The sequence below is a fragment of the Apium graveolens genome, chromosome 6 (assembly GCF_009905375.1).
Source record: "Apium graveolens cultivar Ventura chromosome 6, ASM990537v1, whole genome shotgun sequence".
Lineage (NCBI taxonomy): Eukaryota > Viridiplantae > Streptophyta > Magnoliopsida > Apiales > Apiaceae > Apium > Apium graveolens.
Window position 1 is genome coordinate 44,221,306 of NC_133652.1, and position 23,822 is coordinate 44,245,127.

At 35.9% G+C, this 23,822-nt stretch overlaps 1 protein-coding gene across 1 annotated transcript; it reads left to right on the forward strand.

Moving 5' to 3' along the window:
• The first annotated feature begins 391 nt into the window (after positions 1-391).
• Positions 392-23,558, forward strand: LOC141664970 (uncharacterized). The gene is made up of 6 exons (XM_074470928.1): positions 392-521; positions 21,097-21,326; positions 22,262-22,368; positions 22,482-22,734; positions 22,794-22,943; positions 23,271-23,558. The coding sequence occupies exons 1-6, from the start codon at positions 392-394 to the stop codon at positions 23,556-23,558; spliced, it is 1,158 nt and encodes a 385-aa protein (XP_074327029.1).
• The last annotated feature ends 264 nt before the right edge of the window (positions 23,559-23,822 follow it).

The following is a 23,822-nucleotide window of genomic DNA, read 5'->3' on the forward strand; positions in this document are numbered from 1 at the left end:
ATAGAAAAGAAAGGTAGTCACTAAGAAGGCTAACACTAAACCTGACAAGAACAAGGCTAAGAAACCAAAGGCGAACAAACCATGTTGGTCTTGTGGACAGGTTGGTCATTGGAGCAAGGACTGTCCAAGTAAGAAATCTAAGAAAGCTGGAGTGGTAGCTCAAGCAAATACTGTGCTTGGACTTGGAACCGCTAGTGGGCCTGTAGCTAAAATGGTCATTGGTGAGGTTGTTGCCTCTGGAACTGATGACGGGTATGTTACTTACAACCATGTACTATTTTCCACTTACCTGTCAAATGAGTGGTTAATTGATACTGGAGCTATTGTGCATATTTGTGCTGATATTAGTTTATTTGTATCTTATCAACAGATTCATGGAGTGACAGTGACGATGGGGAATGCTAGTGCTGCACAAGTGCCTGGAATAGGAAATGTGGACCTGAAGTTTGCTTCTAGGCGGATTATATCTCTTACTAGAGTGCATCATGTTCCTTTTATTCGTAGAAATATAATAAGCGGAAGTTGTTTTAGTTAAGAACGGCTTTGAACTTTCTTTGAAATGTAATAAAGTAGTTATTGTTAGAAAATTAGGATTTTAGAGCTTAATTTAATTATGTTCTTGATATTAATCCTAAAATCTAATGATTGGAAATTGTTCAATGATATTTGAACTTAAATTTTCATGTATGGTTTTAAGAATTTTCTTAATGAAATCCATAGAGAAATAGAGTTGAAACTAGTAGCTTGTAAAAGCTTGAAATGGAGAATGTGTCATTTATCCCACATTGAAAATAAATAAAGTGAGGATTTTATTTATATGTGATTTAATTTTTTAATTAGAATTAATTTATCAGTCGGGCTGGGTTATTGTCTCTGTTGGGCTTGGTCACTTTGTAAGTGGGCTGAGTCAGATTCAATGAATCTGGACATGTAACTGGTAAATAAAGATTCATAATTAAAAACATTAAAACTGATTTAATGTGTGGATTAAATACAAAAGCTGTTACATTTTATTTAAATTCAAAATCAGCAGTTTTGATTTATGTATTAAATGAGCAGTTTTGATTTTTGATATTAATGTATATTAAAGTCTATTAATGTCAAGGTTGTAAGTTACACTTAGCCTCTACTATAAATAGAGGGCCTAAGTTGTTGATGAAACATACCACACAACATTCTCCTCTTTTCTCCCTCTCTGTATTTTTTCTCCCAGAAACACAAGTTCGAAGTGCTGTAGGTTGGTTTTCCGGCGACTGAGGTGCTGGTCGAGGTGGAGGTTTTGTTGCTGCTGTTAACATCAACTCCGAGCTGTTTTATCCTGGTGGAGATATTGCACGCATCCCAAACGCAGCAGGTAGGGGGCAATATTCTCTTCAAGAGCAGCCAGGACTTCGAGCAAGGCCTGGTGACTCAGCTGTGATCATATTTTCTTGGTTTTTTGTATCTGTGTACCATTATTTTCAGACACTGATGAAAGCTATGGTTTCGGGTACATCTTCCTTTCTCTCTTCGTTATTTCAGTTACTAATTTTGTTTACATGCATGCTTTGTTTTGTTGACTGTGGTCTTGGCCTGAACTTGCTAAATTCTTTATACACTTGCCTCTATGTTGCAATATTTGTTAGTGAAATTTTACACAACATTCTTGAAGAGAATATTAGTTATTTAGAATTTAGCATAATGGTTAACGAAAGTGAGGTTATCGTTAGTGGTGGTAGCGGTTCGGGTGCAACTGCTGGGGCCATTGATTGGACCACCTATAGTTTCCCACAAGCTGTTGAACTAACCGGTTTACCGGAGAAATTCAACGGTGGCATTGGCTTTTCTCGCTGGCAGAAAAGGATGAAGTTGTGGCTGACTATAAAGGGTCTGTGGCCGGTTGTGGAATATGAGAAACCAGTAGTGGATCAAGAGAAGGCTGACACAGTTAAGGCTTTTGCAAAGTGGGCTGAGAAGGATGGAGTGGCTAGGGCGGCCATTCTGGCGGCACTAACAAACACTTTGTTTGATGTCTATTCTTCTGATGCCTACTCTGCAAAACTCTTATGGGAGAAGCTGGACCAGACACATAATACTGACTCACAAGGTCTAGAAAAGTATTCTGTGGCAAAGTTCCTCGAGTTCAAGCTAGTGGACAATAAGTCCATGACTGAGCAGGTGCATGAGTTCGAGATGATAGTGCATGCTTTGAAGGAGTCTGGAATGAATCTCCCGGAGAAGTTCAAGGTGATGAGTGTGATTGAAAAGCTCCCGAAGTCTTGGGAAGAGTTCTATCTCTCCCTGAAAAGACAGAAAGGAGAGATCACCTGGACCAACCTTATGCTGGACATCTCAGTGCAAGAACAACACAAGTCCAAACAGGGACATGTGATGCCAACTGAACACGGTACCTCGAAGGTAAACATAGCAACTGTAGGACAGAAGAGGAAGGCTTTTGCTAAGAAAGCTAATAGTAATAAACCTAAGAGTGACAAGGACAAGGCCAAGAAACCCAAGGCAAACAAACCATGCTGGTCTTGTGGGCAGGTTGGGCACTGGAGTAAGGACTGCCCTACGAAGAAAGCGAAGAAAATCGAGGTAGCACAAGCGAATGTTGTGCTTGGAACCGTAAGTGGGCCTGTAGTGAACATGGTCGTTGGTGAGGCTACGGCTTCTGAAACTGACGTTGACCGGTATGTATCCTACAACCCTGTGATATTTTCTACCTATCTGTCAAATGAATGGTTGATAGATACTGGAGCTAATGTGCATATTTGTGCTGATATTAGTTTATTTGTATTTTATCAACAGAGTCATAGCTTGACTGTGAAGATGGGGAATGCTAGTGCTGCTCAAGTACATGGAGTTGGAAACGTGGATCTGAAGTTCCCTTCAGGACGTATTCTATCTCTGACGAAAGTGCATCATGTTCCTGACATGCGTAGAAATATAATAAGTGGAAGCTGTTTAGTTTCTAGTGGTTTTGAAATTTCGTTCAAATGTAATAAAGTAGTTCTTATTCACACTGGTACATTCTTTGGCAAGGGTTACTTGTCAAATGGTTTATTTGTTATTAATGCGGATCCCGTTTTGGGAAATTTGAATAATAATGTTATTCCTTTTGTTAACTGTATTGAATCCTCGAATATATGGCATGCTAGACTAGGTCATTTAAACTTTGGTGCTCTTAAGAACATGATGAACTTAGAGTTGATACCAAAACATACCATAGAAAAGAATACTAAATGTAAGTATGTGTGTCTGCTAAACAAATAAAGAAACCTTTTCATAACGTTGTTAGGGATTCAGACTTGTTAGATTTAGTACATACTGATATTTGTGAATTTGGTGGTGTGTTGACCAAGGACCAGTTTAGATACTTCATTACTTTTATAGATGATAGTAGTAGATACTGTTATGTTTATTTACTTAGACATAAGGATGAAGCACTTAGTAAATTCATTATATATGAAACTGAAGTAGAAAAACAAACTAGTAAGTTACTTAAAGGTTGAGATCTGATAGAGGTGGTGAGTATACGAGTAATGCTTTTAATGAATTTTGTGCTAACAATGGTATAATTCATGAAGTTACTCCACCATACACACCTGAGTCTAATGGGGTTGCTGAGCGAAAGAACAGAACATTTAAAGATATGATTAATAGTATGCTTATTAACTCTGGGTTGCCTAAATACATGTGGGGAGAGGCTCTAAATACGACTTGCCATATTTTGAATAGAGTCCCTCTGAAACACATGGATAAAACACCCTTAGAGTTATGGAAAGGCAGGATGACTAGTCTTAAGTATCTTCGTGTGTGAGGGTGCCTTGATAAGGTGCTATTTCCTGAATACAAGAGAAAGAAACTAGGTCCAAAGACTGTTGACTGTATCGTTTTGGGCTATCTTGAAACCACTACAGCTATGAGATTTTTAGTGTTAAAATCTGACATATATGATATAGTGGCAAACACGATAGTTGAATTTCGAGATGCGACATTCTTTGAGGATGTCTACCCTATGAAGACTGGAATACCTGAAACGACTTCTAAGGAAGATCCTACTCACACATCAAGTTCTATTCCTGATCATGTGGAAAAGATGACAAATGTGGGGGCGGAACCTAGTAGTAGCTCTATTCCTAAGGAACTAGAGGAAGCAAGGAGAAGTAAGCGTGCAAAGGTAGTCAAGGATTTTGGAGGTGATTTCATCACTTACAATATCGAGGACGAACCTTTAACTTTCCGACAAGCTATGGATTCTTCTGAGTCAAGGCACTGGAAGGGCGCTGTGAAGAGTGAAATTGACTCTATTGTTTCTAATGAAATATGGGAGTTGGTTGATCTCCCTCCTGGGTGTTCTACTATTGGGTGCAAATGGATCTTTAAAAGGAAGTTGAACACTGACGGCTCAATTGACAAGTACAAAGCTAGACTGGTAGCTAAGGGTTTTAAGCAAAAGAAAGGAATTGATTACTTTGATACATACTCTCCGGTTGTAAGAATGGTAACAATCTGAATGCTTATAGCATTGGCTTCAGTCCATGGTCTTATCGTCTATCAGATGGATGTAAAGACGGCTTTTCTTCATGGTGAACCTGAAGAAGAGATTTATATGGATCAGCCTGAAGGATTTGTTGCATCGGGCAATGAAAGGAAAGTATGTAAGTTGATCAAATCCATCTATGGCTTGAAATAAGCTCCCAGAGATTGGCATAAAAAGTTTGATGAAACTGTATTGCCTTTCAGTTATAAGATTAATGAAAGTGATAAGTGTGTCTACACTAAAGTTAAAGGTAATGAGTGTGTTATTTTGTGCCTATATGTGGATGACATTTTACTGTTTGGAACCAATATTGAGATTATTAACGAGACTAAAGAATTCTTGAAAAGGCATTTTGAAATGAAGGATATGGGTGAGGCAAGTGTGATTCTTGGAATCAAATTGATTCAGTCCACTGAAGGAATAACCTTGACTCAATCTCATTATATAGAGAAATCTATACTTGAGAAATATGGTTATTCACAGTGTAGAATCGCTAGTACACCCTATGATTTGAAAGTTGCCCTTGTCAAGAATACTTCAGGAGTGCCTGTGTCTCAATTAAGGTATTCTCAGATTATTGGGAGCTTGCAGTATCTTGTTAACTGTACTAGACAAGATATTTCATATTCTGTGTCTAAATTGGCTAGATATACAAGCTGTCCAAACAGAACTCATTGGGATGCTCTTGATAGAGTACTTAGATATCTAAAAGGCACAATGTACCTTAGTTTACACTACAGGAGGTTTCCTGGTGTGCTTGAAGGGTACAGTGATGCAAGTTGGATAGCTAAGAAGTCTGGTTCCAATGGAGTAACTGGATACGTGTTCACCTTGGCTGGTGGAGGAATATCCTGGAAGTCAAGCAGACAGACTATAGTTACCCGGTCTACTTTTGAGGCTGAGTTGTGTGTACTTGATGCCACAGGGACGGAGTCTGAATGGTTACACAAACTTATGTCTGCAATACCTGTAGTAAGCAGACCGCTTCCTGCTATTGCTATTCACTGTGATAGTCGAACAACTATCGACAAGATTAGCTATAAAAAGCATAATGCTAAAACTAAGAGACACATCCAAGTTAGACTCAAGTCTATAAGGGGTTTAGTGACTAATAGGATCATAGCTATAGAGTTCATAGGAACTCAGAATAATATAGCTGATCCTCTTACTAAAGGACTGGAACCTGCAGTGGTCCTTAAGTCAAGGTTGGGGATGGGACTGTCAACCCATCATAATTCATCAACAGTGGGAACCCAATACACATGAGAGGAGATCCCTAGAAGTGTATTCAATGGGTAATAACAAGCTGTAAGGATGAATTGGTAGTACCTTTGCTACATAGTTGATACTATAGTATCTGAGTCTATCCCCTATAAACCTAGAAGGTACTGACACTGCTAGAAAAGCAAGAGTGTTAAAACTCTGAATGGGGTCAAGTCATTTGACGAGATAGAGGCAGTATATCTCTGGAGATGCCCAGCTAAGAGAATGTAATTGTGTGGTCGCAATTAGAGGATAGGGTTAATCCTTGAAGCATTCGACGAACAGGATCGAGACATGACCATTAATGTCTCAAAGCCGTAGATTGGCACCATAGCCTTTGACTTGTCATCGTCTATGGAACATGGTTATACTAAACGGATTAAGATTCAAGGTGAAACATTCCATCTGAATCCGATAGCCATTGAAGTAGAGGACTTAGGAGGGTTCAAACCCGGAAGGGTACCTACTCTGAAAAAAAAGTCATGATGAAAAACCTGATCGCATTTCTGTATGGATTTGTGGGGGATTGTTAGAAAATTAGGATTTTAGAGCTTAATTTAATTATGTTCTTGATATTAATCCTAAAATCTAATGATTGGAAATTGTTCAATGATATTTGAACTTAAATTTTCATGTATGGTTTTAAGAATTTTCTTAATGAAATCCATAGAGAAATAGAGTTGAAACTAGTAGCTTGTAAAAGCTTGAAATGGAGAATGTGTCATTTGTCCCACATTGAAAATAAATAAAGTGAGGATTTTATTTATTTGTGATTTAATTTTTTAATTAGAATTAATTTATCAGTCGGGCTGGGTTATTGTCTCTGTTGGGCTTGGTCACTTTGTAAGTGGGCTGAGTCAGATTCAATGAATCTGGACATGTAACTGATAAATAAAGATTCATAATTAAAAACATTAAAACTGATTTAATGTGTGGATTAAATACAAAAGCTGTTACATTTTATTTAAATTCAAAATCAGCAGTTTTGATTTATGTATTAAATGAGCAGTTTTGATTTCTGATATTAATGTATATTAAAGTCTATTAATGTCAAGGTTGTAAGTTACACTTAGCCTCTACTATAAATAGAGGGCCTAAGTTGTTGATGAAACATACCACACAACATTCTCCTCTTTTCTCCCTCTCTGTATTTTCTCTCCCAGAAACACAAGTTCGAAGTGCTGTAGGTTGGTTTTCCGGCGACTGAGGTGCTGGTCGAGGTGGAGGTTTTGTTGCTACTGTTAACATCAACTCCGAGCTGTTTTATCCTGGTGGAGATATTGCACGCATCCCAAACGCAGCAGGTAGGGGGCAATATTCTCTTCAAGAGCAGCCAGGACTTCGAGCAAGGCCTGGTGACTCAGCTGTGATCATATTTTCTTGGTTTTTTGTATCTGTGTACCATTATTTTCAGACACTGATGAAAGCTATGGTTTCGGGTACATCTTCCTTTCTCTCTTCGTTATTTCAGTTACTAATTTTGTTTACATGCATGCTTTGTTTTGTTGACTGTGGTCTTGGCCTGAACTTGCTAAATTCTTTATACACTTGCCTCTATGTTGCAATATTTGTTAGTGAAATTTTACACAACAGTTATCACACATACTGCTACATTTTTTGGCAAGGGTTATTTGTTTGATGGTTTATCTTTAATAAATGTTAAACCCGATTTGGTTGGTTTTATTAATGATAGTTTTGCACCTTCTGTTAATTGTGTAGAATCATCTGACTTGTGGCACATACGACTTGGTCATTTAAATTTTGGTGCTCTAAAGAATATGATGAATTAAGAGTTGATTCCAAATCATGCCATTGATAAGAAATCTAAGTGTCAAGTGTGTGTAAGTACTAAACAAATAAGGAAACCTTTTCATAATGTTGTTAGGGATTCAGACTTGTTAGATTTAGTTCACTCAGACATATGTGAATTTGGTGGTATGTTGGCTAAGGATCACTATAGATATTTTATTACCTTTATAGATGATTGTGGTATATATTGTTATGTTTATTTGCTTAAACATAAGGATGAAGCACTAGATAAATTCATTATGTATAAAAATGAAGCTGAAACTCAAACTGGCAAAGTACTTAAACGTTTGAGGTCTGATAGAGGTGGTGAGTATATGAGTACCTTGTTTAATGAATTTTGCGCAAACAATGGAATAGTTCATGAGGTTACTCCACCATACACACTTGAGTCTAATGGGGTGGCAGAGTGAAAGAACATAACTTGTAAAGACATGATTAACAATATGCTAAGTAATTCTGGGTTGCCTAAGTACATGTGGGGAGAGGCTCTGAATACGGCTTGCCATATTCTGAATAGAGTCCCTTTGAAACATATGTATAAGACACCATATGAATTATGGAGAAAGCGTAAGACAAGTTTGAGTTATCTTCGTGTCTGGGAGTGCCTTGCTAAGGTGTTTGTCCCTGAACACAAGAGAAAGAAACTAGGTCCGAAAATGGTTGATTGTATCTTTCTGGGCTATTTTGAAACCACTAATGCTATGAGATTTTTAGTATTAAAATATGACATAGATGGTATTGTGGTGAATACGATAGTTGAGTTTCGTGATGCAACTTTCTTTGAGGAATTATTCCCTTTAAAGACTGGTATACATGTGGGTAATTCTGAGGATGATCCCACTCACACATCGAGTTATATTCCTGATCATGTGAAAAAGATGACAAATGTGGGGGTGGGTCCTGGTAGTAGCTCTACTCCTAATGAAGTAGAGGAACCTATAAAGAGTAAGCGTGCAAAGGTAGTCAAGGACTTTGGAAGTGATTTCATCACTTACAATGTCGAGGATGAGCCTTTAACTTTCCGTCAAGCCATGAATTCTTCGGAGTCAAGGCATTGGAAAGGCGCTATGAAGAGTGAAATTGACTAAATTATTTCTAACGGAACATGGGAGTTAGTAGATCTCCCTCCCGGGTGTTCTACTATTGGATGCAAATGGATCTTCAAGAGGAAGCTAAACCCTGATTGCTCCATAGATAAGTACAAGGCTAGGCTAGTTGCTAAGGGCTTTAGGCAAAGGGAAGGCATTGACTATTTTGATACATACTCTCCTGTTGCCTGAATGACAACAATCAGAATGCTTATTGCATTAGCTTCTGTACATGGTCTTATCATCCATCAAATGGATGTAAAGACACATTTTCTTCATGGTGACCTTGAAGAAGAGATTTATATGGATCATCCTGAGGAATTTATTGCTTCTGGTAATGAGTGGAAAGTTCGTAGACTAGTCAAGTCCATCTATGGCCTTAAACAAACACCTTTAGACTGGCATAAAAAGTTTGATGAAACGGTTTTAGACTTCGAATTTTTAGAATGAAAGGGACAAGTGTGTCTACTATAAGGTTAGAGGTAATGATTGTGTGATTGTGTGCTTGTATGTAGTTGATATTCTGTTGTTTGGAACCAATATTGAGATTATTAACGAGACAAAGAGTTTCTTAAAGAGGCATTTTGAAATGAAGGACATGGGTGAGGCTGAAAGGCATATGTCATAGCCTATTTGTTTATTCGAGGATTTAACTCAACTCAAATAAGAATGTAGCAAGTAAATAGTGGATCTACCGTCAAAGAGATCTCTCAAAGTAACATTTGTCAAAGGATTCAGAAACAAGGTTCATCTACAGACTTGAGGAATTTCTTCACTGAAAGAAGTTCAAGAAATTGATCAAGCCTCAGTGATACAAATCAAGATCGTGGATTTAATCAAGTGACAGAGATCTCGTCAGGGTATCAGATAATTATAGGGATTTAATCTGAAGAAAATCAAGTTATCAAAGTCAAGATATGAAGAAACGTCACGAAAGTTAGTCACTCATGAACCAGAAAGTACATCGAGTGTCAACATTGAAGTGGTGGAATTGATTCATAATTGACAGTAATTTTCAGAAGAATGGTTGCTGTTGAAGAGGAGTATTAATTCTCTATTAATTAATTAAGTCATATAGTTTAATTAAGAAAATAAATTATATCTGCAAAGGTTAATTTATTTATTAATTGAATTAATTGATTAATTAATTCTGAATTAATATTAGGAATTTTCAGAATTGATTTTGAATTTATATTCAATATTAATTCAACATGACAATCAATTGAACTGGTATGACAATCAGATTGTCATACCGAAAGTCATACCAGCTCAAATAGATTGCCATACCGAAAGTTCTACTAGTTCAACAGATTGTCATGCTAGTACAAATGATAGTCATACCGATTGTCTTCCTAGTTCAATCAATTGTCTTACCGATAGTCTTGCCAGTTCATTCAATTGTCTTGCCGATTGTCATGCCAATTAACAGATTGTCTTCCCAGTTCAAGTAGGTCTGTTGAATGAATTATAAAAGAACAGAAGCAGAAGAAGTCAAATAACATCCAAAAAATAACTCAAGAACAGAAAAGAAAAGCAGCCGCAGAAAACATTCCATCTTCAACTGCAAGCTTCAAGATTATAAATTTCTAGTTTTAAAGTTAAATCCAAACCACTAGAAATCATTCTCTTGTTCTTGTGTAACTATTTAGCGGATCAAAATCCCTAGAACTTAATCTCAAATTGCGTTTAGCATTTGAATCTTTTTATTGCAAAAATAGAAAAAGTTCATGTCGAATTTATTCTAGATTTGTGATAATTAATTTGAGATTAATCCCTTGTAATCGATACCGTTGTTGTAACACCTTTCAAGTTTAATAATATTTTTATTGAACTTGAATTTTGTTTCAATTTTTATTATGTACTAAATTCGATTAAACGGTATAGTTTGTATTCAACCCCCCTTCTACAAACACATTGGGACCTAACAATTGGTATCAAAGCCTTCTGATTAGCGAACAAATCAAGATCCTAGACTTTTTTGATTCTTCCACTCCTTGAATTTTTATTTACTCAAAAATTCATAATGACTACACAAAAAGTTGGAACCGTTAAAATTCCACCGTTCGATAAAAAAAATTATATTATGTGGAAGAAGAAGATGCTCTTGTTTTTACAAGTTGCAAATCCCAAATATCTGGACGTGTAAAAAAAGGGTCCAAAAATTCCGATGGTTATTAAACCAGAGGTTATAGAAGATGATGTTTGTATTACCAAAGCTAGAACCTATGTAAAAGATCCTGAGGATTTTTCTCCTGCTGAAAAAGAAGAAGCCTCCTTGGATTCCAGCCTTCAGTTAATTTTAGTTGATTCCCTCGATCCCTTGATGAACAGGCATGTGATGAATTGTAAAAATTTCAAACACGTCTGGGAAACTATTGAGGTGATTAATGAAGGTACAGAGGAAGTTAGGGAGAAAAGTTGGAGTTCCTAACCTCTGAGTATGAACATTTTAAATCCAATCCAGGAGAAGGAATTACTGAAGTGTTTGAGAGGTACAATGTATTGATCAACAACCTGAACATAAATGGAAAATATTATTCAATTAGGGAGGTCAACAAAAAGTTTATGTTAACACTGCCAACTCATCGTGAACATAGAATCACTGCCATAAGAGAAGCTAGAGATCTGAGTGAGATTTCTTTGGATAGACTCTATGGTGTGTTAAAAACCTATGAGTTGGAGCAGATTCAGCAGAAGGAAGTCTACGGGAAAGATAGAGTGGTCAGCACATCTACTGCTCTAGTAGCTGAAGGTCAACAACAACAACAACAATCTTAACAGTCAGAGAGAATGGTACAGTATTCCAAGGCTGAGGAAAATGTATTAGTAGCAGAATATGATCCTCCTACTACAAATCAATCTAGTGATGATTTTTACTCCTTGGAAGAGCTGGAGCAATTGGAAGATGAGTCAATGGCCCAAATTGTCAAGAGATTCTCTAATGTCAGATTCAAGAGAAATCCCAAGTTCAAGTACAAGTCCAACTACAACAGATTCCAGACAGGTGGATCTTCATCCTCTAACACCAGTAGTGGTGGATACAAAACAGGGATGGTTGATCGGAGCACCATTAGATGTTATAACTGCAATGAGTTGGGACATTTTGCCACAGAATGCAGGAAGCCAAAGCAAGTAAGGAAGAACTCTTATGATTCAAATCAGAAGAGTAACTCTAAAAGGGCTTACCTGGCAAAGGGAAGAAGATGGGATGACACTGATAGTGAAGATGAAGAAGATGAGAATCTTGCTCTTATGGCTATTGATGGAAAAGCTTCATCGTCAAGAAAAGAGGTAAAATTTACTGATGTTGAATTAGTTTATCATCTAGGAGGTTCCTTAGATTGTGCTCGTCATGATAATGAACTGTTAAGTCAGCAGATCAAAGACCTTGAGAAAGAGGTCAATGAATTAAGACTTGTGCACATTAATCAAGACAAGTTAAAAGAACAAGTATCTTTTCTAGAGAATAGAGTTAACTGTTATAGACAACTCGAAATTATTCTCAAAGACAAGATCACCGGTCTTGAGACTAAGGTTAAAGCCTACTTCAATTCTTGTTCGAATGCTAAAGAGTTCTACAGTAAGCAAGTTGTTAATCAAACATCTGGAATAGGTTATGATTACAATGCTGTTATTAGAGAATTAGGCATAAACTCCCCTCCTCATGTCTGTGCTAAAGGTAGGGAAGTACCACATGTGCTTAAGGGTGTTGATAAACCCCTTTATAAAGCATCAATTGCTGAACCATTTGATGCGACCTCCTCTATTATTCAAGAAGAAATACGTGCTGAAGATCATGCTAATGAGAAGGTTGTTTCCAAGTCAAGTGTGTCGAAAGTTCCAGTCAAAGTTGTGAAAGCAACTGAGACTAACTCAGACACACATGAGTTGGATAACAAAACTGCCATGTCTACCATGCATATTTTGCCTATTGTTAATCCCTCTCATAAAGCATGTGGTGTTGCTAATTGTATGTCTTGTGCTTTTAATTTGATGTATGCTTATTTTAATGGTAAGCATGTTTCTAGTGATAAGACTACTCCTCGTCAGCATGCGAATAATAGAAAGCATGATAGGTCTAAGACTGCTAGTCCTTCTAAGGCTAGAAAGGAGACATTTCTGCCTAAGCCTAAACAGAAATTTGTTAAGGCTGTTTACAAGGTCAAATGTTCAGTCATTGAGAAAGTTGAGAATATAAAAGTTAAGAATGTTGTTTTGCCTGATAAAGGCAAATTCTACAAGTATGCCGGGCCCAACCAAGTTTGGGTTTCGAAGAAGGTCTAATCCATTTATAGTGCAGTGCAGTAAACAGGTAGAACCGGTAGTGTGGATTCTTGATAGTGGATCGTCAAGACATATGACCGGAGATAGAGCCCTGCTATCAAATGTGGTTGAGAAAGTTGGCCCACTAGTTACCTTTGGAGATAACAGTAAAGGTTTAACTGAGGGATATGGCTGTTTGCAAGCTGGTAATGTTATCATTGAACTCAAACTTCTTTCAACATTAGTGATTTATCATTTCATTAAAATCTTTTGAAATCACTATTGTACATCATTTCTCTCAAAAGATTAAATGTATAATTTTCATTCATTATAGATCTTAAGTACATTTTATCTCTCTATTGCCATAAGTTCTGTGATACCGGTTCAGTCTCCAATGGCTTTCTTTCATTGACAGTCATGAGGTTGAAAACCCACAACTTCTATCCCAGATTGTAAAGACAAATACAGAAACAGAACCAACCAACACTCTCTTACCACTAAATGAAGTATGAATGAGTGTGAGGGAGATAGTTCCTTAGTGCACCACATAAGGAAGGTTCTGAAGTCAACCCAGCAGCTCTATCTCCTACAAAGATGAGTAGTATTTAAACCAAGACAACTGCTAGCCCCCATACATCTTCTCAAAAAGATGTAATGGCTGAAAAGGCTCAAAAACAGTTACTAGATTCATTCTCTCAACAGGGTGCGTCTATTGAAATTTGCCTGTCCGCCAGGGTATCCGATGTAGTGTCACCACTTTAAACATAAACAATTCTTGATGCACAAGGAAAGGTTACACACACAAAGGATGAGTTGACGGAAACAAGAGTTTCGACCATTTTAAGGTCAGATTCGATTGTTCAAGGTTCTTTAATGGACCAATTGCCTTTATAGGTGTTAGGAGAGGATACTGATCCAAAAGCTATATGTCAGTGGTCAGTGTCTACCTCCTCAGGCTTAAATCCCCTGGATGCATCTGCGGATAGTGGATCTGACATAGGTGCAGATCGGAAACTTGTTGACAATGATTCAGATATTACCTGATAAGTCACAAGGAAATGTCTTCACAGACATTAGAAGGGAACTTTGATCTTTATGCTAAATTCGTTGGATCATTGTTTACCTTCCCAGAATTCAAATCTGGAACCCTAAAAGGGAAACTAGCAACTTGTAGGTTATGACTCAGATTCATCTGACGAGTTTAACAAGGATGGGGATTTGCGAACTCCCATTGCACCACCTGTGACCTCCTTAAGGATGGCTAAGGTGATTTTTCTTGCAGGTATAGCTGAATTTTGGAGCTCTGAGAGGAGTGATACACTTGTGAGAATGAGTGTAAACACGAGTGGAGAGAAGAGTGGAACACATGTGAGGTACACTAAACAGAATCACACACTCACAGTAAGGAAGAAAGATGAAACTACTTGTTATTTATTTTCCAACCAAGTGAAATATAAGAACTCCTTCAGACAACGGCATGCATTCCTTCTCTAAGGGGGAGATAAAAGCTTAAGTATTAGTTTGGAGGATTCCTCAACTAAGGGGGAGAAATAGCAGGGAGGAAGAAAAAGATCCTACATCTGTACACTACACCACACCATTGTTGTTTGTAACTACGGATCCTATTGTACGGGAGAGGTGGTAAACACAAGGTGATTTCCTAGTAATCAGAAGAAGTGGTTTGGTTCATCACTATTCTTCATAAGGGAAGAAGCTGTTTTCCAAAAGGGGAGTACCATTGGTTTTTATCTGCGGATCCTATTGTACGGGAGATGTGGTAAACGAAGGTGATCTTCTTTAAGTAGTTGATTCTTATAGGGGGAGAAGCAAGAGAGATATGCGCTTCTCAACAGGAAATGTGGTTGTACAAATGAAGATGAAACTACTTGAAGATATGTTCAGTCTAGAGGAACATCTATTTGGAATCTGGAAAATGTTAAATGTTATCCAGAACTTTTCTGCTATTTACTTTGTATTTCTGATTACATCTTTTTCTTATTTGTTAGTTGAGTTATCCTCTAGGTATTTGTTGTTATTGTCTAACAAACAAATAGGGGGAGATTGAAAGGCATATATCATAGCCTATTTGTTTATTCGAGGATTTAACTCAACTCAAATAAGAATATAACAATTAAATAGTGGATCTACCGTCAAAGGGATCTCTCAAAGTAACATCTGTCAAAGGATTCAGAAACAAGGTTCATCTACAGACTTGAGGAATTTCTTCACTGGAAGAAGTTCAAGAAATTGATCAAGCCTCAGTGATACAAATCAAGATTGTGGATTTAATCAAGTGACAGAGATCTCGTCAGGGTATCAGATAATTACAGGGATTTAATCTGAAGAAAATCAAGTTATCAAAGTCAAGACATGAAGAAACGTCACGAAAGTTAGTCACTCATGAACCAGAAAGTACATCGAGTGTCAACATTGAAGTGGTGGAATTGATTCATAATTGACAGTGATTTTCAGAAGATTTTCAGAAGAATGGTTGTTGTTGAAGAGGAGTATTAATTCTCTATTAATTAATTAAGTCATATAGTTTAATTAAGAAAATAAATTATATCTGCAAAGGTTAATTTATTTATTAATTGAATTAATTGATTAATTAATTCTGAATTAATATTAGAAATTTTCAGAATTGATTTTGAATTTATATTCAATATTAATTCAACATGACAATCAATTGAACTGGTATGACAATCAGATTGTCATACCGAAAGTCACACCAGCTCAAATAGATTGTCATACCGAAAGTTCTACTAATTCAACAGATTGTCATGCTAGTACAAATTATAGTCATATCGATTATCTTCCTAGTTCAATCAATTGTCTTGCCGTAGTCTTTCCAGTTCATTCAATTGTCTTGCCGATTGTCATGCCAATTAACAGATTATCTTGCCAGTTCAAGTAGGTCTGTTGAATGAATTATAAAAGAACAGAAGCAGCAGAAGTCAAATAACATCCAAAAAATAACTCAAGAACAGAAAAGAAAAGCAGCTATAGAAAACATTCCATCTTCAACTGCAAACTTCAAGATTATAAATTTCTAGTTTTAAAGTTAAATCCAAACCACTAGAAATCATTCTCTTGTTCTTGTGTAACTATCTAGCGGATCAAAATCCCTAGAACTTAATCTCAAATTGCGTTTAGCATTTGAATCTTTTTATTGTAAAAATAGATAAAGTTCATGTCGAATTTATTCTAGATTTGTGATAATTAATTTGAGATTAATCCCTTGTAATCGATACCGTTGTTGTAACACCTTTCAAGTTTAATAATATTTTTATTTAACTTGAATTTTGTTTCAATTTTTATTCCGCACTAAATTCGATTAAACAGTATAGTTTGTATTCAACCCCCCCCCTTCTACAAATACATTGGGACCTAACAGAGGCTAGTGTGATTCTTGGGATCAAGTCGACTCAGTCAACTGATGGAATAACATTGTCACAGTCTCATTATATAGATAAATCTATAATTGGGAAGTACGGTTATTCAAATTATAGAATCTCTTGTACACCATATGATTCAAAAGTTGTCATAGTCAAGAATAGTTCAGGAGTTCCTATGTCTCAGTTAAGGTATTCTCAGATTATTGGGAGTTTGCAATATCTTGCTAATGTGACTAGACCAGATATTTGTTATTATGTGTCTAAGTTAGCTAGATATACAAGCTTTCCAAACAAGACTCATTGGGAGGCACTGGATAGGGTTCTTAGATATCTCAAGGGAACTATTTCCCTTGGCTTGCATTACCGGAGATTTCTGGGTACTCGAAGAGTACAGTGATGCAAGTTGGATAGCTAAGAAATCTGGTTCCAATGGAGTGACTGGATATGTGTTTACCCCTACGGGTGGAGCAGTTTCCTGGAAGTCTTCTAGACAAACTTTGATTACTCGATCTACTTTTGAGGCTGAGTTGTGTGTACTTGATGCCACGGGGACGGAGGCTTAATGGTTACATGGACTCATGAGAATGTTAGATGTAGTAAGCAAACTGCTTCCTGCCATTTCTGTTCATTGTGATAGTCATACAACTATCGACAAGATCAGAAGTGTTAAGTATAATGCTAAAACAAATAGACACATCCAAGTTAGACTAAAGTCTATAAGGGGTCTTGTGTCTGATAGGATTATTGTTATAGAGTTCATAGGACTCAAGATAATATAGCTGATTCGCTGACTAAGGGACTCTGGCATGCTGTAGTCCTTAAGTCGAGGTTGGGGATGAGACTGATAACCCATCATAATTCATCAACAGCGGGAACCCAATACACCTGAGAGGAGATCCCTTGAAGTGTATTCAATGTGGTAATAACAAGTTGTAAGGATGAATTGGTAGTACCTCTACCATATACATTTAGATACTTATGTATCCGAGTCTATCACCTGTAAATCTTAAGAGGTACTTGAATTGCTAGTCAGCAAGAGATTTAATATACTCTGATGGAAACAGTTTTGGATCAGGATTTGATAAATCCAGATGGACCAAATATTGTGTCAGGATTTATAAACTCTGAATAGGGTCAAGTCGTAAGACAAGATGTTAGCTGTACATCTTTGGAGATGCCCAGCTAAGTGAATGCAATTGTGAGGTCGCAATTAGAGGAAATGGTTATTCCTTGAAGCATTCGACGAACAGGATCGAGATAAGACCATAATATCTCAAAGCCGTGAATCTGCACTATAGCCTTTTGACTTGTCGTCGTCTATGGAGTGTGGTTACACCAAACGGATAGAAATTCAAGGTGAAACATTTCATCTATATCTGGTAGCCATCAAAGTACGGGACTTAGGAGAATTCAAACCCGGAAGGGTACCGAATCTGAAAAGCAAATCATGATAAAATCTGATATGCATTTCTGCATGGATTTGTGGGGGATTGTTAGAAAATGGAAAGTTTGAGGCATGTTTTAGAATTTTTCTTGATGTAATTTCCTAAAATTAATTATTGGAGGTTTTTTCTTGTAATGAGGACTTAAACTTTCATGTTTGGATCTAAGTTATTTTCTTAGTATAATCCATAAAGAAATTGAGTTGAAATTAGTAGCTTTAGAAGGGTTGTGTGGGTTTGTCCCACATTGATTAAGTAATGAAGGGTGTAGTAATTTATATAGTACCATGTCCAAGAGTAGTATACCAAATACTAAGGTATGTGGGTGTGCATAGTGTTATTATATGCCTCGCGCGCGCGCACACACGCGCGCCGCCTCCTCGCCACGACACGACAAGACTCGAGCCGGGTCGAAGGGCGATTTGGGCGAATGTCTCGGCGTCTCGCGTACGCGAGGCGACCTGGGCGAGGAATTTTAATTACTGTTTAATTAAAATATAAACTGAATTATTATATTGTTTTAATATGAATATTTAATATGTATAACAGTAAGGATTAGTTATGCATTATCCATTGGTGCACTGAACTGTTTATCCGTTGATGGATAATGTACATTATCTGTTGATACACTGAACTGTTTATCTGTTGATGGACAGTGTGCCTTCTCCGTTGATGCTGAGATTGATTCTGACATCACTGGATCAAGATTTGCTGAGTGCAAATCCTAATGGGCTGGCTGTTATGTTTCTGGAAATATTCATTAAATGCAATTTAAGTCTGAATATTTATTTTAATTAATGTAATTTATATTTTGGGTTATATATTCATATATATATATATACTAAACAAAACAAAATGTATGGTATAGATAGACTGATACTGTAAACACATAATCATGAAACCCTAGCTGCTACATATCTCTATTTCTCTCCTCTATAATATACAGAATATAGCGTAGGTTTTCTGGGCGAACTGAGGTACAGGTCGCTGTTGAGTGCTACGTATCTGTGGATGAAGTACTCTGAGCTATTGTATCCTGAAAGTGATATTCCTGCAACCTAACACAACGTAAGTGGGCAATAATCTCTTCAAGAACAGTCTAGACTTCTCAAAGGCTAGGCACCTCAGCTGTTCATAGTTATTTCAGACTTGATAAAGCTTATGTGAGAGCTAATTGTTCTATTCGATCTTTGTGAATTTTGTTACTAATTTATCTTGTTGTTTTGCCTTCGTATTTTGTTTCATTATTTGGTTTAATTTCTTGTTCTTGCTAAACCTGATTATATAACTGTCCCATTATTGCACGTAGTGTAGAATAATACCCAACAATATTTACGTTTATCCAAGGAGTTTTAATAAAGGATATAACAAGAGATGCCTGTTAAGAAATGTTCAGGACATAAGACACCAAATGTCAAGCTTATTGCCAGAAGAAGACCCCCCTTATTATTTAGGACCGAATTCTTAACTTTAGAGATATTTGATACTATTAATCACACACTTTCATCCTCCAGATGCAACTGTATATGCTGAAAAAGAAGAAGCGAGAGCTGCATTGCTTTAGGTCCTGCATTAAAATATTAAACGATATCAATTACATGTATAATGTAACCATAACTCCAAGTATGGTTAGAATTTCAAACCCCTCACTTTCAACCGTTCATACATATATAATAATAGATGCACATCAAATGATATTTTATGATTCTTGGATAGTTAATAGTTTCTGCAGAGAATTAATACTAAAGACAAAGCTCCTGGTATCTGGGCTTTCAACAGCAAGAAGGTGATGCAGCTGCTTAAAAGTTTATGGCTAATATAGAATGCTTAATATGTAAGTAAGAATCTACTGCTACAACATGGTCTAGCAGTAAATATGGTCTCGAAAAAATGTTGGCTTCAGATGACAATCCAAGAAACAGGTAGCCCAATTACTATAGTGTCAATGTCAAATATTTACACTAGGAGAAGTAAATGCTGATGGTCGCATAGACCAAATTGTAGACTGTAAAAATAAATGTATTAGTGATGCATGCAGTGATGTTATATTATATTTATAACTCTATCTAGACTCTTGCCTATAAATAAGGTCTTATAGTTGTATGCCAAAAAATGAAAATACATCGAGTGAAAAGAAAGTAGAAAAAGAGCTGAAGCTCTCGAGTTGTCGGAAGGAAAGGCCGATGCCTGTGTGTGAAAAAAATATGTTGTATTTCTTATGTTTGAATAAAAATATCAGTTGTGTGTTTAAATTATATGCTTTAATATTTATATTTTGTGCAAATGCTTATTATATTTCCAAAAAGTGGTATTCGAGTTATGGTTTAGTTTGAAGAAAAAATGGCGAATATAATGCAACCTACGGGTACAAATAGGGTGGACTTTAATATGGGTTAAGGTTGGCTCAAGCCCGGTTAAAGTCCAGCAGCCCATATATATTTTTTAGACTAATAAACCTTTAGCCCAGGTAAGAAAAAAATTTAGCCCAATATTAGTAAGAAAGTTTGATCATGTTAGCCCACTTTAGAGACGTACATATATAAAAAAAATAAGGACATAAAGTAAAAAACAAAAATTAAGAGAGAAACAAAATAATTGAAAATTTCAAAACATAAAAAATATATACAACTAAAAAACTATATCCGGCGCTCGACACTGCAACTCACGTGTCTTCAATTGGCATATTGGATTATTTATTCTTCCATTGTAGATTGGACCACTCGGGCACTCATCATGTGAGTAATTTTAATTTTTTTAATTTTTAATTAATTTTGTATATGTGTAATGTGTTATGTGTGTGCCTATGTATACATGTGTGTAGATGTTCTTTTTTTTAATTGAAAGAAACTAGATTGTGAATCCTGTAATTATTGTAAGTTATTAGTGAGTAATCTCTTAGTGATGAGTCTTTTTTCCCCATCAACCTATTTGTCACAATTACACTAATTAACGTTTTTCTATATATATGAAGCAGGGTAAAACAAATATCTTTAGTTAAAATTAATACATCGTTGAAATTAATTTATTTTGAAAACTTTTTGTGTAAGTTTTCGACTTCTTTCTTATTTATCTGAATTAATTTATTAGAATAGTTAATTATGTTATTTTTAATTTAATAGGCATCGATATTTAAAATTTAGTATAAATTAAATGACATAATAATTGAATTTTTTTACATGAATAAAATTTCATTTATTTTTTGTTTCATTACGGACAAATTTTAATACATTCATTCAAGTTCAGTTTGAACATAATAATTTTTTATGTACTAACATAAATTAAATATAATGTCCTGTTTTGACTTGTTGCAGGATTCAAGATCGAAGGAGGAAAACGTTATATTTCCTATTTTTCTAATCCTACGATTACCACTAGTACTCCCCCTACATCTACAACTCGTAGTAAGCCTCATACAACTACAACTCCTAGTGCCCCTGCTACAGCTGCAGCTACTCCTGGTGATCCTTTTATAGCTACAATTTCTACTGCCTCTCCTACAATTGTAGATACTCCTATAGTGCTCGTCCAACACCTACTACAGGTCATATTAATCTTGCATCACTTGAACGTGATTAGGGTCTTCGACGTCCATTTTGGAAGTATCCACCTAATTCTTGTGATGACATTAGACGTGAAATATTAGACCGGGAGCATGTCAACCTAAATTGCAGAAAAATCAATATCCACCTACTCAGTTTGGCAATCAATATCATCGATTTCAACATCTTGGTTAAACTCGTGAACTTGGCTAGAGTATTCAGTTTTGAAAGATGCAACATTCTATTTTCCGTGCTTTTTATTTGATGATGATACATTTACACAACATGCATTTACTATTGATGGATTTAGGTGTTGGAAAAGAGTCAATGATGGTCAGAGATGTGCTTTCTTGGTGCATATTGGAACCGGTAATTCACTACATAAAAATGAAGTAAAATCTCTTGAGGGTTTGTAAAATGTTATAAGGCATATTGATAAGGTCATAAATTGTCAATGTCGGAAGAAGTAAAGAAGAATAGACTGCGTTTGAGAGCTACTATAGAGGCTGTTAGATACCTGATTTTGCAAGCATGTACATTACGAGGTCATGATGAATCATTAACTTCTCATAACAGAGGTAATCTTATTGAGATGGTCAAAGTTCTTGGTAGATAAGTGTTGATATTTCAAAAGTTATTTTGGAAAATGCACCAAAAAATGCCATATATACTTCTCCAAAAATACAAAAAGATATTTTATATATCCTTGCTTATAAAGTAAAAAATAAAATTCGTATTGAAGTGGGAAATTCTAAGTTCTGCATTTTAGTTGGTGAAGCAATAGATACGTCACATAAAGAACAAATGGCCATTGTGCTTTGATTTGTTGATGTTCATGGTATTATCCATGAGCTTTTTTTATATTATTAACGTGTCTGATACAACATCATCAACTCTTAAGAAATAAATATATGATGTTCTAACACGAAATGATTAGAGCATTTATAATATGAGAGGTCAGGGGTATGATGGTGCTAGTAATATGTGTGATGCCTTAATGGTTTACAAGATCTTTTTCTTAAAGAGTGTCTGCATGCTTATTATGTACACTATATTGCTCACCGTTTACAACTAGCATTAGTTGGGGCTGCTGAGAAACAAGATCTTATTTGAGAATTCTTTTCAATGTTGTCTAATGTGCTGAATATTGTTATCAGTTCTTCTAAACGCCTATTGGAGTTACAAACTGCACATGGCATAAAGGTTGGCAATTCTGTGGCTAGTGGAGAACGCGAGACTGGTAAGGGGCTTAATCAGATTGGTAATGTACAACGATCTGGATTTATCAGGTGGAGTTCTCACTTTAATTGTGTTTGTAGCTTGATTGATAAGTTTGGTTCAATTATTATTGTGCTAGAAAGCATTAATAATTGTAGTACTCTTCGAACTCTATGCGTGGAGAAGCCAGAGGTTCTTTAAAGGCACTAAAATTATTTGACTTTTTGTTTGTGCTATATTTAATGCATAAGATCATGGGCCTTACAAATTTTCTTTGTCGATCCTTACAAAGTAAATCAATTGATATAGTGCATGCCATGGATTTAGTTGCAACAACAATAGAATTGTCACAATCTTTGAGAGATGAAGGTTTTGATGTTCTTTTGGATTATGCCATGTCGGTGTGTGTAAAGTATAAAATTGATGTGCCAAATATTAATGCTCGTTATATGGATAATTTTTATTCAGTGAGATAAATAGATGATATATCAGTTGAACATCATTATCATTATGATGTATTTATTTCTGGAATTGATTTTTAATTAGAAGAGCTACATTATAGGTTCAATGATAATATTGTGCAGCTTTTGTGATTAAGTTCATCTTTGGAACCGAAGAACAATTTCGAGTTGTTTGACATGGGGAATGTTTGTACACTTGCTACTATATTTTATTCGGCTAATTTTGGATAACAAGAGATGTACCACCTTAAAATACAACTTGAACAGTACAAGATTGATGTGGTTAATCATGCTAGGTTTCAGAATTTATCTACTCTTTCTGAGTTATTTCTACAACTAGTTGAGACAGGAAGGGCAGAACACTACAATTTGATTAATAGGTTGATTTGTCTTATATTCACACTTAATGTTTCTACAACGACTACGGAAAGGGCTTTCTCAGCTATAAAAATAGTTAAGACGGTTCTTCAAAATAAAATAGAGGAAGAATATTTGAGAGACACTATGCTTATCAACATTGAGAGGGAGTATGCTGAAGATATTGATCCAGATTAACTGATAGATGAATTTTATGCTCAAAAGAATCGCCGAGTGCAACTCAAATAATGTGAGTAAATCTCCTTTCACTTTATATTATAAGCTAGTATCGTTTTTAATTTAGTTTTTGCATATACTGAATTTCAAGTTAATATTATGGTTGAACTTTGAGAGTTTGCTTTTGCATCTATACACTGGTTTACTCATATATATTATATTGAATGCGTGAAACAAATAATTACTCCAGCCCCTGTAAATTTATATTCCTGGGTCTGGCCATAG

Excerpts from the sequence above, each read along its gene's own strand:
- LOC141664970 (XM_074470928.1), top strand. The coding sequence starts at position 392 with ATGGGGAATGCTAGTGCTGCACAAGTGCCTGGAATAGGAAATGTGGAC. Across the intron at positions 522-21,096 it reads TAGAAATATAATAAGCGGAA|GATTCAAGATCGAAGGAGGA; the intron begins GTTGTTTTAGTT and ends GACTTGTTGCAG. Across the intron at positions 22,944-23,270 it reads TTTTGGATTATGCCATGTCG|TACAAGATTGATGTGGTTAA; the intron begins GTGTGTGTAAAG and ends CAACTTGAACAG.